Genomic DNA, 15,640 nt, shown 5'->3' on the forward strand with positions numbered 1-15,640 from the left:
AAGGCACCAGCAAGCCACCACTGGCCTCCATTGCCACCTGGTGGCTGATTAGAGTCATAGAACACCTGACATCAGCAAGCCACCCGGTCTTTTCCATTATTTCTTTGGTTCTCTCGTCTTGAGTCATTTTCTGAAGAACCCTTGGCAGTCTTGGCTCCCTCCTGCTGCACTGTCTCTGTCTCTCTTTTTCTGGCAGGAAATGCTTAAGCGTTCATGCACACCTTGCTGAAAGTGCTGCAACCCGATGCCTGGAGTGGCGCCAAGTTTGATGTCATTTCAGGGCTGCAGAGGTGTGTCATTGGGAACCTGCCCCCCGCAACCCCAAAATCTCTGGGAAGGTTCGCAAAACCAGTTGGCTTTGCCAGAAATATTGAGGCAGCTTATCTGCAGCCCCACCTTAAAAGGGAATCTTCTGCAACATCAAGTCTTTCCAAAAGACAAAAAAGGAGATAGGCCCACACCAAATGAACAGAGGAGATCTCAAGGCTGAGATCTCTGCCCCAGAATTCGTAGGGGGCGAAATGGCCTCCAGGAATGGCTGTTAGCCACTGTGATCTAAGATGGAACCATGATGCATTTCAGAGATGCTGGGGACACAATTAGGCCTTACAGTTGTACCTTGGTTGTCAAATGCCTTGGTACTTGGATGTTTTGGCTCCCAAACACCGCAAACCCAGAAGTGACTGTTCCGGTTTGCGAATGTTCTTTGGAACCCGAACATCTGACGGGGCTTCTACAGCTTTTGATTGGCTGCAAGAGCTTCCTGCAGCCAATCAGAAGCTGTGCTTTGGTTTTGGAAGTTGAATAGACTTCCGGAATGGATTCCGTTCGACTTCCAAGGTACCACTGTACTTGTAAGCATCCCAAGGTTAGTAGACTAGATGCAACTTTGGTGGACAAGTATTCTCTCTCTCTCTCTCTCCCCCTCCCTCTCTCTCTCATACCCCACTGCAGTCTGTGTCTATTTTAAAAACAGAGCAGATGTGTCAAAGGAAAGGAGAAATGCCATTTATTTCCCCCATGAATCGCATATCAGCTAGAACAGACGAATACAGCTTCCACAGACTGGAAGGAATAGTCTTCAGGATGAAAAAATTCAGAGATTCACCCCAATTGGTTTTTTAAAGAAGTCTTTTAAATATCTATTTTTCCATTCTGCTCAGACTTAATTTGAGACAAGGCCCAACCCCTGGTTTTTAATGCCAGGACTCGGCTCTGAAAAAATAAGAATGAACCGAGGTGTGTCTGAGCCCGTACAGAGAGGTCACACCACCAAGGAGTATGTGCACAAAGCTTTGAGGTCAGAGGGGAAATCTTCTCTTTTTCCTCCTAGAAGTCACCGCAACCTGGAATCTTAGTTCTTGTTTTTATCACAACAGGGAAGTCGTAGGGAAGTAGGGTTTGCAGAGCAGTGTTACCTGATGGGCTGGCAAAGAACAAAAGGCAACCTGTCAATGAAACAGCATGTCAGGACTGCTTCGCTGAAACAGTTGACATTTCAATTTCACCCATGGCACATGACAAAGAAGGCTTCTGAAAATTCTGCGTCGAGAAGCATCGTCCATGCTGCTTTCGGAAGTCGACTTAGCAAAAGCATATTAGACCAACAGATCTAACACCATAGAGCTAATCAGGGCGGGGTAATAAAAACAAATGTACAAAAATGAATTGACCAGGACAAGCCACAAACAAAATCTCCCCCGAGAAGCATGAAAAGACTTGGGAAGGCAGCGCGAGGAACTCGAGCGCAAGTTTCAGGAGAGGCAAGTTGTATATCCTGATATATCCAGGAGAAAGGCAGACAGTCAGTTTAGGACACCATGGCAGCAGAACCCACACGTGGATGCTGGGGAAGTAGGAGGGCAGAACCAGGAAGTGCAAATTGCTGCCACTTCTCAGAACACAGCACACTCCTGCTGGAAACGAACCGATGGATGTCTTCCATCGAGACCAGTGGTGTTCTCCAGGCTGTGTTCCACCAGCGCCTTCAGTCTATTTTAATGATGGAGTTGGCCTTCAAAAGATAGAGGCTGTCGTCGACAAGGAAACTGCAAGGAGAGGAAAGAGGAACTTGCTGAATTGACTGCAAGGAAGGTGCAGCACCCATATTGCCCTCCCTCGAATCTAAGGTCCATGCCTGAGGTCCTGCTTGCATGCCCCAATGGCGGAATTGATTAGAGCTGGTGAGCACATGAAAGAGGTCCTTCCTGGTGGTGGACCTGCAGTTGTGGAACCCTCTTCCAGTCAACGTTCATTTGGCTCCTTCGGTTCAGGCATTCAAGGAGGCCTTTAAAGCTCACTTTTCCCCTACTGCCTTTCCTAAATATAATTTTGGTGACCTAATTCAGTATCTCTATTGGTTTGTTTTGGTCTGCCTAAGGTTCCTGTTGTTTTTTGCTTCTCTGTACATTGCTATATGAGGGCTGGAATGAAGGAGTACACTTTATGCTCCAGGGAAATGGCTCCTTGTAGCTTCGTTTCATGAAAGTATATTAAATATGTTACACAGGACTGGCTACAGGCCACAGATTCCAACAAGTTCTAGCTTGTTGGATTGTGTGTGCGCTCTAGATCAGTGGTCCCCAGTTGGCAGTCCGCAGACCCCAAGGGGTCTGCATAACTCACCCGAGGGGTCCATGGCATCATGCACATAACAAAAACTACCATAAAGATACGTATTTAACTTTTCAAAAGTAAGGGGCCCATGGTTTGGCTTTTGAAAAACAAGGGGGTAAGGAACCACTGCTGTAGAACATATGCCTCCTCCATGAGAGTTTTGGTTGCAACATGAGAACAGGCATTTTCTGCGGTGGCTCCCCGTTTCTGGAATGCTCTGCCCAAGGAGGTTCGCCTGGCGCCTTCATTATACGCCTTTAAGCACCAGGTGAAAACATTCCTCTTCAACCAGGCCAATATTAAATGTGTTTGTGGGAGTGAAGTTGGAGGTGGTGGTATCGGTTTTTGTTCTTGTTTTTATTATGCTGTGTTATCTTGTATTTTTGTGCTGTGAACTGCCCTGACTTGAGTGAAGGGTGGGATACAAAATAAATAGATCAGTGGTGTGGGTGGGTGTGGGTGTGACACTCAAGATACTGCTGGACCACACAACTCCCATCATCCCTGAACTTTCGCCATGCTGGCTGGGGCTGATGGGAGATGGGAGTCCAAGCAGCGCCCTGACAAGCAATCACAGAGAACCAATGGCAGAAGGCCCACCCGCAAAGGCAAGCAAACTTGGCTGACCTGTAGAAAAGGATATTGACGGGGATGGTGCTGATGTGCCAGATGGCATGGGCATCGAAGACCCAGAGCAACGGCGGGAAGTCCAGGAGCTCCAGGAGGGCCAAGGCTTGCAGAAGCAGCACAACCGCCACACACTTCCAGACGTACGGCAGGCGTTGCTGGTTCCTCATGCACCAACCCAGCCACCAGAGGAGGTTGAGGAGGCCTGCAAGGCATGGCAGAAAGAGGACGGCGTTTCATGCCTGGTAGTAGTCACAGTGGGGTAGGAACTTAGATGTGTTATGCACATGGCGATGCACCAGAGGCACTAGCAGCCCTGGACCCCAGTCCCCTTGCTCCGCAGCACCAAATCCCAAGGCATGCCAGGAATATCCCCTCCCCATGCATACATCCTCCAGAATCATCCACTGAGAAGGCATGGAGGAAGCTAGAAAGGGGAGCTGCAAGTGGTGACTCTGCTTCCGAGCCGTAAGTCAGAGGAGGAACCTCTGGGCAAATATGTAACAACACAAGCTTTGGCACTGTTGTGGGAAATCATGGCTCCAGGGATCTACAGACCTGCTCTCTCTTTGCCTCCATAATGCTGAACCACCATAACTGAGGTGCCCTTTTCTTGCTGGTTGGCCCTGCACCCAGTGAATCTGCAGATCCCAGGGAACCTGCCCTGAGGGTCCTGGGCTGCTATCCTGGTGCTCTATACTACAAACGCCCTGGGAGTGCAGGAAGGAATAAGGGAGATATGTACCAGCAATATAGATGCAGCCTCCAAGTTACGCTCACAGCTATTTTGGTGTGTGTGCTTTTAAAGGGTGTAGCTACATGCTGCTCTTAGCAAGTTGCAAGTTGGCATCTGCCTGTCTCAAGAGACAATGGAGTGTGCCTCTGGGGGTGAAGTCAAACTGCTGCATTGGCGGCACTAAAGTGACGTCGCTGGAGCACAAGCTTGGGCAGTGTGTATGGAGGTTCTGGCTGCCCAGACGACAAGACCTTGACCTCACTGATAAGCTCCTAAGGAAAGCGGAGCAATACGTTTGGCACCAGCTTGGCTGCAGGAGGTGCCAAAAGGTGGCGTACAAAGCGCCATCCAACAGCCTTAGGGACTCTAGGTCTGCGTAGGATTTGCTCCTTAGCCTTTACTTCTTCCAAAGATATCCCACTAGGCAGGAAAGGTTTGGGATCAGAGATTTCCTCCTTCTAGATGGACAACCATCCCAGGAGTACGAGCCTCACCTGACCCTCGCTTCCCTCGACTGCATGTGGATAAACTGCCCTCTTGACTATTGGACCCACTATTGGCCTTGTTAGCTCAATCCACCGGAGCCTGTCTTTGCATGCAGGAGCAAGCCCCTAACTCGCTGAGGGATTGAGACCCATCGGCTACTCTCACCTGGTTTACCCGGCCAGTCAAAGCTGTTTCTGGGGTGTGGCCACTGTCACATGACATCTTCAAGGAGCCACAGGTGAGAACTGAGTGTAGGGGGGGGGGAACCAAAGGTGGGCAAACCACCCCAGAAGGTGCATGACATGTCATCGTCCCCAGAGGTGCTACCCTTCCCCTAACACCCCATACACCCCACTGCTCTGAGCATGGCTCACATATCTCCACGAAACAATCTTTTGCTCGGGTTAAGAAACAGAATGATGGGAAATGATCTCTCTGTTGCCTTTCTGTGGCCAGATGCAGAGAAGGACTTGTCAGAGATTCTCCGACCAGAATCAGCTAATCTCTCTTCCCAGGAATTTGCAGTCCTGTGAGGGGATGTGGGAGTGTTGCCTGACAACTCTCAGCAACCTTAACAATTTGCAGTTCCCAGGATTCATTGAAGGAGAATCTACAACTGTATAAAGTGGCATGATACTGATTGATGCAGATGGGACCTTAGAAAGGTTGGGGGCATTAGGGGAGAAGGCCATACAAAGGTTATCTGCTGGGCTACACCTCCACACTAACCAACACCTGCTGCAGGGGGAAGAACATTGCTGCACCGCCCTCACCTATTACCACGTTGGCAACCATATTGTAACCATAGTCAAAGCGCACGAGCGTCAGATATGACACATGGCAGGCCAGGAAGAGGAGCAGGAAGATGCCTATGGCGGTGGCAAAGGCTGGACGTTTCAGACCCAGAGTCCTGAAGGAAAAGAAAAAGAGAGAGATGGTGCTGAAGGAACTTGCAAGAGCTGTAGGAACTGGGTCACTTCTGGATTCGTTTCTCTGGGTCTAGGCCAGGGATGGGGATAGATGTGAGCCAAGGGTCAAGGACAAAGGAGTCCAGTTGGAGCCCATCAACATCTAGAGGCCGCAGGCTCCCCATCCCTGATCTATGGGCACTGCTGAGCTGCAAAGGCTGGTCCTGCCGTCCAGAAACTTGAGCAGACAGAACACAAAGCATTTTCTTTTGCTCGATTGGCCACAGCTACAACTCCCAAAAGACCCGGCCAGTTTCCACTAGCTCTCCTTACTTGCTGCTCTTTTGCTTTGTCCTTGGGTTGCTCCTCCTCTCTCTGCACATATCCTGTCCGCACACATTTCCTCTTGCGGTTTCGACCTGTCCTTTTGCAGATGCTCAGTTTTTGAATAAAAGCGAAATATGGGAGCTGTGAGTGGACAGGGGAAACTCCTCTCTGCTGCTGCCACTCATCTGCTCACTTAAAAAGGGAAACGTGAGCTGCTCCCAACCGCTCTGGAGGCTGAATTGGGAGTGTGGGAGCTGCTTTAAAGCCTTTGCAAGTTTCTCTGCGCTCTCCCTCCTAAGCCTCCCAGGTCAGGGGCTTAAAGGGGGAGCCTGGGGATACTTGGCAAAGCCACGCAGGGGATTTCGACAGGTGGGCAAGGCTGATAAAGATCTAGCCTGTGGAGCCCAAAGAAAGTTCCCCACCCCACTGTAACATTTCAACCAGTGAAGCTGAAAAGTGGGAGAGGCAGGATAGACATAAAGTATATGTTCGCAGGGCAAGTGGTGAAGCTTGTCACCGGATGAAAGGTGACCAACAGAAACCGCTTTGGAAGGGGATTAGATACAATTGCAAGTAGGGGAGTGCTATTGGGCCTGTGCCAGCCACATCAGCCTGCTTGGCCACTGTGGGATAACAGAACACTGAACTGGATGGGCCTTTGGTCTTTTCCAGCTGCAAGGCTCTCCTTATGTTCTTAAGAAGGAGAGAAACTCACCGGACGCAACACAGGTAGACAGAGTGAAGGATGACGGCTGATGCACAGAAATAATCCATTTTCTGTGGAATGAGAAATGTCGTTAGAAATCGGGGCCGGTTCTCATTCAGTGCTACACGTTCTCTTTAGAAAATCCTCATGGTATTTGTGTTTATTCATGGCTTTTCTCCAGTGACAGGGAGCTGCATTGAAAGTTTTCTCTTTCCCCTGGGATTATGGCCTGCAAATACTCAGAAGCCTACTAGTAGTGTTTTTAACACCTTGTGATAGCTATCCTCTTATCCTACCTCAAAAACACCTTGACGTGATTATGATCCTGAGCACACATATCTGAAAGAAAGTCTCAGGCTAGAATCCTAACCTCACTTCCCTGGGATAAACCTCCACTGAATTCAATAGCATTTACTTCAACATAGACATAGTCAGGATTATGCTGTCATGCTGGCTGCACTATTTACCTGGGGTTCACATAACTTGCATTTTTCTACCATTTACCTTATCTATTTTTTTAAAACCCACTAGAGAGGTTTCTGCCATGCCTTCAAAATTCCCCCAGCACCCCATACCAACATTTTTCATGATACGAGAGCAAAATTGCTCACCTCAGTCAGATTCGTTTCTCGAGTATGGAAAACTGTAGACCAGAACCAGGCATTTAAAGAAACCTGCAGGGGGAGTGAGGGAGCAGGGAAAGAAATGGTTATCCTGAAAATACCACATTCTATGAAGTTAGGTTGTTAAAACCGGCTTCTACCACAGAAGTAATAAAAACAAGCCATTCTAGGATAACCGGGATAACTGCCATATGGTACTTAAACCAACAAACCCAGAAGCAAGTCCCGCCCCCTCTTTAAAATTAGAGGAATCGTGCTGCTTTGTCTATTGGACTGCTGCAATAATACTGTATGTGAAACACTCAAAAAGTTCTAGAGACATGCTATCTATTATTATCACCATCTATAAATTCTATCCCACCCTTTTCCTCAAATTGCTTCCGAATCAAAACACAATTTGCTCACAGAGTAGAAGGAAAAGCTTAAATAGAAACTGATATAAGAAAAAACTGCTCCTTTTCCCTTATGGTACCCAAGAGCCTGTATAGAGTCCTTATGTAGGTTCTCTATTGGTAGGAGAAAATAACAGGCCAAACCAGAGAATATTGAGAGGCAAAGTAAGCCTGATCTTTATTAAACTGTTGCAACAGAGTGCTCACCATGCAGGAGGGAGGAGGCACCCAGAACACTGATGTGCAAGCTCTTACATAGACTTTTGAAATTGCCTACCCTGTAGCTCAAGACCACCCCCCAAAACATCATACATACATCACAGAAAGAGGTGGTCCCCAGCAGAAATCTGAGTGTGTTACTTCTCTCCTGTCTGCCAGGATACCTGATAATGCCTTATCTGATTGCCTTTTCTGGGTAGCCTGGCCATTCCTTTGAGATGGTAAATACTTAGTTCTTGAATCTCTTATGCATATTGATAGTGTGCTCAGCTTAACAGATACTTGCCAGACTGTATTTACAGGGAGGTGTAAGCCCCTACAGTCCAATGACAATTGGAAAGCTTTTCCCATCTGAGGTCAATTTGGGAGAGTCAAAATGGCTTCAGGATTGTTCTCTTGCACTATTTCAGACATGCGGTTTATATACTTATGTATGTGTTTGCTTTGTATATTTATGAATATATATATTCATATATATATATATGACCTTAGAATTTCTATAACAGAAATCAACTCTATAAGCGTTGTTCCAAAACAAAACCCTTTTTTAAAAAAAAGCACAGAGGAAAATACCACATAATTCAGCAAACCTTTGTCCAAATACCCACAAGGCCACTGGAAACACACTGCACTCTGCTGTGGCTCGAGTTTGTTCCTCGTGGGAGATGCTCTCCTTACTTCCTTACTTTGCTCTGCGTTTCTTGAGACAGCCTGGACTGAGGAGCAGGACATGGTGTGTTTCTGTGAGTCTTCTTGTAGGGAAACCTGTCATGTTTCCCCCGCTTCCTTCCCACAAGATCTCAAGCAACAAGACGCCTTCCTTGTCTTTTCTATTCTCCATGTTTCCCACCTCTTTGAAGAAGATGAGAAGGAAGCTAAGGCACCCATCTTGCCATGGTGAGGTATTAACCGCCCAGAATGACTTACCCAAGCAAAGGCAATGCAGGTATGGTACATGGGAGAAGAGCGGGGGACAGCAGCTTTATATCTGTTCAGCATCACTAAATTGGCAAGTCCGTTGAGGAACGAAGCAAAGGCAGAAGCAGGCTCCTGAAAAAACAGGAAGCGGGAAAAGGGCCACTGAGGTACGGGTGGGAAAACAAGGGAGGGAGAAGAAGAAGGAAAATATGTCATCAGCCAGAAATGAGAAGGTATACATGCTCTTTCAGGACGGTTTGAGGCAATGGTGGGGAACTGGATTTGGCCAGTGGGCCAGATCCTGGGCTCCCCACCACCACCACCACCACCCTTGGAGGGCTACTCCCACAGGTCAGTCACTTAACATCACAATGATGTCAGGTGACACATTTTTCCAGAAACCTCCACTACAAAGCAAAATCCCAGCCCAGGAGGTTTAAGGTTACTACCAACTAGCTGGTAAGTTTCAAGCTCTTTTTTTATCGAAGGCAGCTCTTTTGAAGCCATCCAAACTGGCAGCCATGTCTGCCTCCTGTGGGAGCAGGTTCCATAGTTTAACTATGTGTTATGTGGAGAAGTACTTTCCTGAATCTTGCTACTGTGGTGGAGTGTGTCTCTAAGCCACACGCGGTGCGTGGGTGCATGTGTCCGTCGACACACCAGCCCCAGGCGGCATGGCTGCTGCACCTTCCTCGCACCACTGTCCCCAGATCCGAGCCCTACAAGGCGACTCGGGCAGGATGGTGTGGGGATGCGACAGCCATGCAACCCGATCAAAGGCGCACAGTTGCTGTGTTTGGTTGCCCTTTTCTGAAACTTTTCCAACTCTGCAGTATCCTTTTTGAGGTAAGACGACCAGAACGGTACACAGTATTCCAAACGCAGTTGTGCCATATGTTTGTATAACAGCATTATGATAGCAGCTTCATTTTCAATTCCTATCCCAATGATCCTGAACATGGAACGTTTCGCAGCTGCTGCACACGAACGTTGCTTACCTTTCCATGAAACTGAGGCACTTTGTATCCTTCCTGGACATAAAGGCCCACCGTCAACCACATACATTCATATTTACATTCATCTCTGCAGGTCCATCCTAGAATAAGGTTGGGGGAGGACAAATTAAAATTAGTGCAAATGAATTTATTTGCCTAATGCCTGAATGCAATGGAACTCCGTGAAATAATTTTAAAATACCAGGGTGGGAACGGAGGGGAGGGGGTACTCAGATTTGCCAAGTTTGTTTTATTTTAAGAGAACATGATGTATGGATGTATGACTGGCAATCCGCTTGTTGCCAGGATGAAGTCTTACAGTTCACTTGTTTGTTTTAAATGAAGCATATATTGCATGTTTTTTGCTTGGAATCAGGAAACATGCAAATGCAACTATATACAGTGGTAACTCGGGTTACAGACACCTCGGGTTACAAACACTTTGGGTTACAGACTCCGCTAACCCAGAAATAGTACCTCGGGTTAAGAACTTTACCTCAGGATGAGAACCGAAATCACGCGGTAGCGGAAGGCCCCATTAGCTAAAGTGGTACCTCAGGTTAAGAAGGGTTTCAGGTTAAGAACAGACCTCCTGAATGAATTAAGTTCATAACCAGAGGTACCACTGTAATATCTCTATTAGAACTACAATCCCATATGGCTGTGGTATGAAACATGGGCGCTTCCAGATGTTGTTGGACTCCAACTGCCATCAGACCCAGCCAGCATCTGAGATGGTGGGAATGGTAATCCAAGATCTGGAGGACCACAGGTTCCAACTCCCTTGCCATGTGGACTTCTCAAAATTAAATGTATGTTTGAAACCTGGGTCTACCAGTTCTGCCATACATATATAACTATTGAATAGGAGATGTAATGGGCAAGAGGGGTTAAGGTTTCCTGAGTGAGAGAGGCAGAGTGAGGGATGTTAAGGTTGCAGTCATATACAATGGTACCTCTGGATGCGAACGGGATCCGTTTCAGTGCCCCGTTCACATCCTGAGCAGAACGCGACCCACATCTGTGTGTCTGCACGAGCACAGGTCGTGATTCACCGCTTCTGCGCATGCACCTGACGTCATTTTGAGCGTCTGCGCATGTGGCGAAACCTGGAAGTAACGCGTTCCGTTACTTCTGGGTCGCCGCGGAGCGCAACCTGAAAACGCTCAACCTGAAGCAACTTCAACCCGAGGTATGACTGTTCACTTATTTTATTTTGTATCCCATTTTCCCTCGAAGAGGCTCAAAGTGGTACCCTTTTTATTTTCACAACAACCCCTTTGTGGCAGGTTAGGCTGAGATATAACTACTAGCCAAAGGCCACCCAGTGGCCTTCAAGGCTGAGCAGAGATTATCCAACACTCTTAACCACAACATCATATCGCCTGCTTTAATTGGGGAGTATATATAACTGAACTCAGAAGGCTTCCTTCTGAATAAACGTACGCGAGATCTAACTGCATGTAAACGATGGTACATGTTATGCCACCCACAAGCAACCTAGTTAATTAAAGAATTGCGGCTTCTTCCCACTTACTTGCTATAACCTCCAAGAACCTGGAGGGCACATAAGGAGTTGAACCACATACCTAGCAGTGAATGCTACAACAAGCCACTCAATGGGCTCACTTTTAACAGCGCCATAAGAAACCTGGGAGAAATAAATCAATGGGGGCCGAGGGAATCTCACTTGAATTGATACTTTAAAAACGTTAGAAAATAGTTGTCTTTACCTAATGGCTAAGGAATGGCTACTCTCCCTAATTCAGGATGAGATAGGAACAGCCTAAATAAGTAAAACAACAATAATAAACAAGAGACAGCTTGCAAGGCCTGAAGCTGGGAGATAGACGCAGCAGCTGCCCCACCAGCCCTTTTGGGGGCATAGCAGAGTCCTGCTTGCAAACAACGATGAAGCAATGCAACAGCTGTGTGCGCAGCCTCGCTGCGCTGGAGCCCCAGGCTGCAAACCTATGTGCATTTTCCTACAAATTGAACTCAGTGGGGCTTACTTCTGAGTAGGACTTCACTGTTAAGAGGGGGAGGGGGCAACATCAGATCAGCACTACATCCAAGAACCATTGCTAATTTAATTGGAAAATGCACTCTGCACATGTTCAGACGCTACTGCCCGCTACTGAACCCCCCTCCCACCAAGGGCAGCGGGAGAGAGCGTCAGGAATTGGTCAAGAGGGGGGTAGGCGCTGCCACCAAGCCGTCCTATGGGGAGCCTTGGGCGGGGCACCGTCATTCGTGCGCGTGGCTATGCAAATGAGGAGCACTCCGCGGACACCGCCCCCCTCGAGCCTCGTCCTTGGCGGTGGGCGTGGCCCTCCCTCGGCCGGGGGCCTTGCAGTACCTGTGAGGCTCATGTAGAGAGGCTGGTGGGAGCGGAAGTGCCGCAGCCCGGGCCCGGAGCAGTTGCGCCTCTCGCAATGCGTCAGGCATTCTCGGTAGACGGGCTCCCGGTCCCCCCGCGAGGCCTGGACGGGGGCCGGGCCGCCGCCCGCCACCCCGAGCAGCAGTAGGAGCGCGGTCCGAGCCGCCATCCCGCCGGCCGGGAGGCTGCAAGCTCCACTTCTGGTTTGGGGACCGGAAACGGTCCTTTCCTTTAAGCAGCCGGGGGAAAAGCCATAGAGTTGGGGGAAACCCGAGCCGCACGCGCAAAGGTTCCGCCTTGGCGACAAGGGCACGGGATTGTGGGAAATGTAGTTCTTCTACTTTAATTCCTGAGAGACTACAGTATTGGGAGAAACTTACCCTTCCAGTTAGAAGCAGAGAAGAATCCCCATCTCTGCCTCCCCTTCAAGCGCTACGATCCTGTCTCGTCCACTTACAAGCAGTATTGCCACCTCTCTTTCTCTTGAAAATTACCTTTTTAAAATCTCTTCCAGCTGCCCAAATTTTCCTTTAAAAAAACACACCAAAAAAACCCCCGTCCCTATATTATTGCCCTTATTTTTGCTTTTCGAAAATTCCTTTGTTCAGTGCAGGTTTCTAGAATGGTCACTCGTCAGTGTTCAGCTCCTTTCCTCTGGGTCTCTAGAAATTCAATCCTGGGCTGTGGGAACAGATATATAGCTTGCCTCCAATGCACACGGGTGTAAGCAACATGTACACAAACTGGCAGTCTGCACACTACCTTTGAAGCACATTATTTGCCTAAAAGAATTCTGGGCACTGTAGTTTACCTACCACAGAACTACAATTCCCAGTAAACTGCAGTGTCCAGAATTCTTTGAGGGGGGAAATGTGCTTTGAATGTGCTTTAGTGTGTATGCAATTTCATGTAGCTCTGCCTGCCATTTCACATGCTGGTGAGGTTAATTTTGATAACAGATTGAAGATAACGTATTGTTTGCTTTCCTTGCCTATCTTTAACCCAAACAAACATCTTGGCTTTTTAATCAAGTGAAGAACTGGCTATGGATGAGTAAATTAAATACAGTACAGCATAGCATTAATTGGGGCAGTAAGAAAGTTATGTGCTTAAAATATATGGTGTGACCATAGTTTTTAGCATTTGTAGTAGAAGCAGAGATGAGGCAAAATGTGCAGGTACTGGTGTTCTTTTATGGCTGTTCAGTGTTTTTCTCTTCACCCCAGAAAAAGTCATATGGACACCCACAGGCAGAGCTGATAGCAAAGTGAAGTACTGTAATAGGAACGCCTAGCAATAAATAAAGTGACCCATGCTTCTGTCCCTTCCCCTTGAGACTTTATTCCTTCTCCTGAAGAGGCTTAATCCCTTGAAAGGTCTGGTCAGATCCTCAGGCCTAACAAGACCACCCTAACCAGACCTCATGAGCAGCAGAATCTGGACGAATTGTTTGCCTCTGTGGTCAGAAAGCATCCTGGTTGTGGCTCCTGAATTTCTTCATCTCCCAGCTTCCTCAGAATGGAAGGGTAGAAGCCATTGCAAATTTATTCTACCGGTAATTCATGTACTGACAGAACTGTCCATTGCTTTGAGGTTATAGCTGTGAACTAATTGTTTTAAAACAATCTATGGTAGTGTTTATGACCGCATCAGCATTACAATGAATCATGGCAAATTTTATTTTTCAGTGACTGCTGCCTGGATAGTGTATGCATTTTATTGTACTCAATATTTTAAGGTGGTAGCTCCTTTTGCTAGGGACCAGGTCCCAATGAATTCAATAAAAATTACTTCTAAGTAGACACCTCCAGTGATTCATGTGTATACTCTTCCAAGGGCTGCTTTGCAGATATTACAGCTCCAACGTTAATTTAAATACCTTCTATATGATAATTATGCATTCCACTGAATACCTGTCAGACCTGAACCTGTTGCCCGATAGTAGCCTGAACTGGATGACCTTGGGTTCTTGTGTTTTGAAAGAGGGAGATAGTTCCCTCTCCCTATTCATTCTCTCCATGCCATTCATCAATTTATAAATTTTGAGATTACAACGTCATAGGGTGGGGGGGATTAAAACAAAAAAGCCGCATCTTAAGCCTTATTCCCTACCCCACATAAGCTGCAACATGCTCTGTTTTTCCAGTCTCATTCTGTGCAGAATTGGGTGGACAGATTAAGCCCACTGAATCAGTAGCATGGATCCCAAGATTAGTTAAATTCACAGGAGGAAATATTTCCTGTCCTCATTCCGTCCCTGTCCCCCTCGGTAACCACCTGTGCCTTCTGGACAGCCTCTCTGGAGGGTCAAGGGCTGTTAATGAAAAATGTGTGATTGGAAAGATGGAATCACTTAAAATTGTGTGAACCTCTCCCTAGCTTGGGACAATTCCTCTTTTGACTGAAAGAGCTGCTCAGGAGTGCAATGGACTCCCTCGGAAGGTGGAGCACTCTACTTCACTGGAGGTTCTTTAATTTAGGTTGGATGGTCACCCGCCAAGGATTCCTTAGCCGTGATTCCTGCATTGCAGGGGGTTGCACTAGATTACCCTTGAGCCCCTTTCCTACCTTACAGTTTTTCAGCAGCTCCCCATGCACCATATCCCACATTATACAGGAGGGCCCCCAACGTTCGGGGAGGCACAGGTGACTACTGTGGGGAGGAAGGGGTGAGAAACTTTCCTTTCATGAACTTCCTTAACTTAAATTAGGATCTGGGCCAGTAGATCTAGACATGTCTACCTCCCATATAGGATTGGGCTATTTGTTACATATTCAGTGGTCTGTGTTTGCTTGATCTTTAGTTTGGACTAAGGAAGGGGTCAGCAAACTTTTTTAACAGGGGGCCGGTCCACTGTCCCTCGGGCCTTGTGGGGGGGCCGCACTATTTTTTTTGGGGGGGGGAACGAATTTCTATGCCCCACAAATAACCCAGAGGTGCAATTTAAATAAAAGTACACATTCTACTCATGTAAAACACGCTGGTTCCCGGACCATCCGTGGGCCGGATTTAGAAGGCGATTAGGCCGGATCCGGGACGCGGGTGGCGCTGTGGGTTAAACCTCAGCGCCTAGGACTTGCCGATCGTATGGTCGGCGGTTCAAATCCCCACGGCGGGGTGAGCTCCCGTCGTTCGGTCCCAGCTCCTGCCCACCTAGCAGTTCGAAAGCACTCTTAAGTGCAAGTAGATAAATAGGTACCACTTTATAGCGGGAAGGTAAACGGCGTTTCCATGTGCTGCACTGCTGCTGGCTCGCCAGAGCAGCTTCGTCACGCTGGCCAAGTGACCCGGAAGTGTCTCCGGACAGCGCTGGCCCCCGGCCTCTTAAGCGAGATGGGCGCACAACCCTAGAGTCAGACACGACTGGCGCATACAGGCAGGGGTACCTTTACCTTTTACTTAGGCCGGATCCGCCCCCCCCCCCCGGGCCTTAGTTTGCCTACCCATGGAGTAAGGAATCTGAGCTCCTGTGTTCTGATTTGATACATGCTGTCCAATCACAGAACATTTTAGGATTTGGGCCTCTGCCATTGGCCCTTGAACTCTGAGTCGTGATTTGCAGTTTGGAAGTATAGGCAGCCAATCACGGTGGGAGTGGGAGTGGCCCAGGCTTTCAGAAATGTATACAGTAGTACCTCGGGTTAAGTACTTAATTCGTTTCGGAGGTCCGTTCTTAACCTGAAACTGATCTTAACCTGAAGCACCA

The 15,640-nt window shown here is 47.9% G+C and overlaps 1 protein-coding gene across 1 annotated transcript; it reads right to left on the reverse strand.

Moving 5' to 3' along the window:
* Positions 1-986: 986 nt before the first annotated feature.
* PGAP3 (post-GPI attachment to proteins phospholipase 3) lies at positions 987-12,129 on the reverse strand. Its single transcript, XM_081886440.1, has 8 exons — positions 11,913-12,129; positions 9,557-9,654; positions 8,568-8,720; positions 7,018-7,080; positions 6,416-6,477; positions 5,239-5,375; positions 3,244-3,448; positions 987-2,048 (listed from the first exon to the last, which is right to left on the reverse strand). Exons 1-8 carry the CDS (start codon positions 12,100-12,102, stop codon positions 1,988-1,990), a joined length of 969 nt encoding a protein of 322 aa, XP_081742566.1. The 5' UTR covers positions 12,103-12,129; the 3' UTR covers positions 987-1,987.
* Between the last annotated feature and the right edge of the window lie 3,511 nt (positions 12,130-15,640).

Source organism: Podarcis melisellensis (assembly GCF_964234715.1).
Source record: "Podarcis melisellensis genome assembly, chromosome: 13".
Lineage (NCBI taxonomy): Eukaryota > Metazoa > Chordata > Lepidosauria > Squamata > Lacertidae > Podarcis > Podarcis melisellensis.

Coding starts and splice junctions, on each gene's coding strand:
- PGAP3 (XM_081886440.1), bottom strand. CDS start 12,102: ATGGCGGCTCGGACCGCGCTCCTACTGCTGCTCGGGGTGGCGGGCGGC. Junction 7,081..8,567: donor CCTGCATTGCCTTTGCTTGG/GTAAGTCATTCT, acceptor CTCCCCCTGCAG/GTTTCTTTAAATGCCTGGTT. Junction 3,449..5,238: donor GGTTGCCAACGTGGTAATAG/GTGAGGGCGGTG, acceptor CATGCCTTGCAG/GCCTCCTCAACCTCCTCTGG.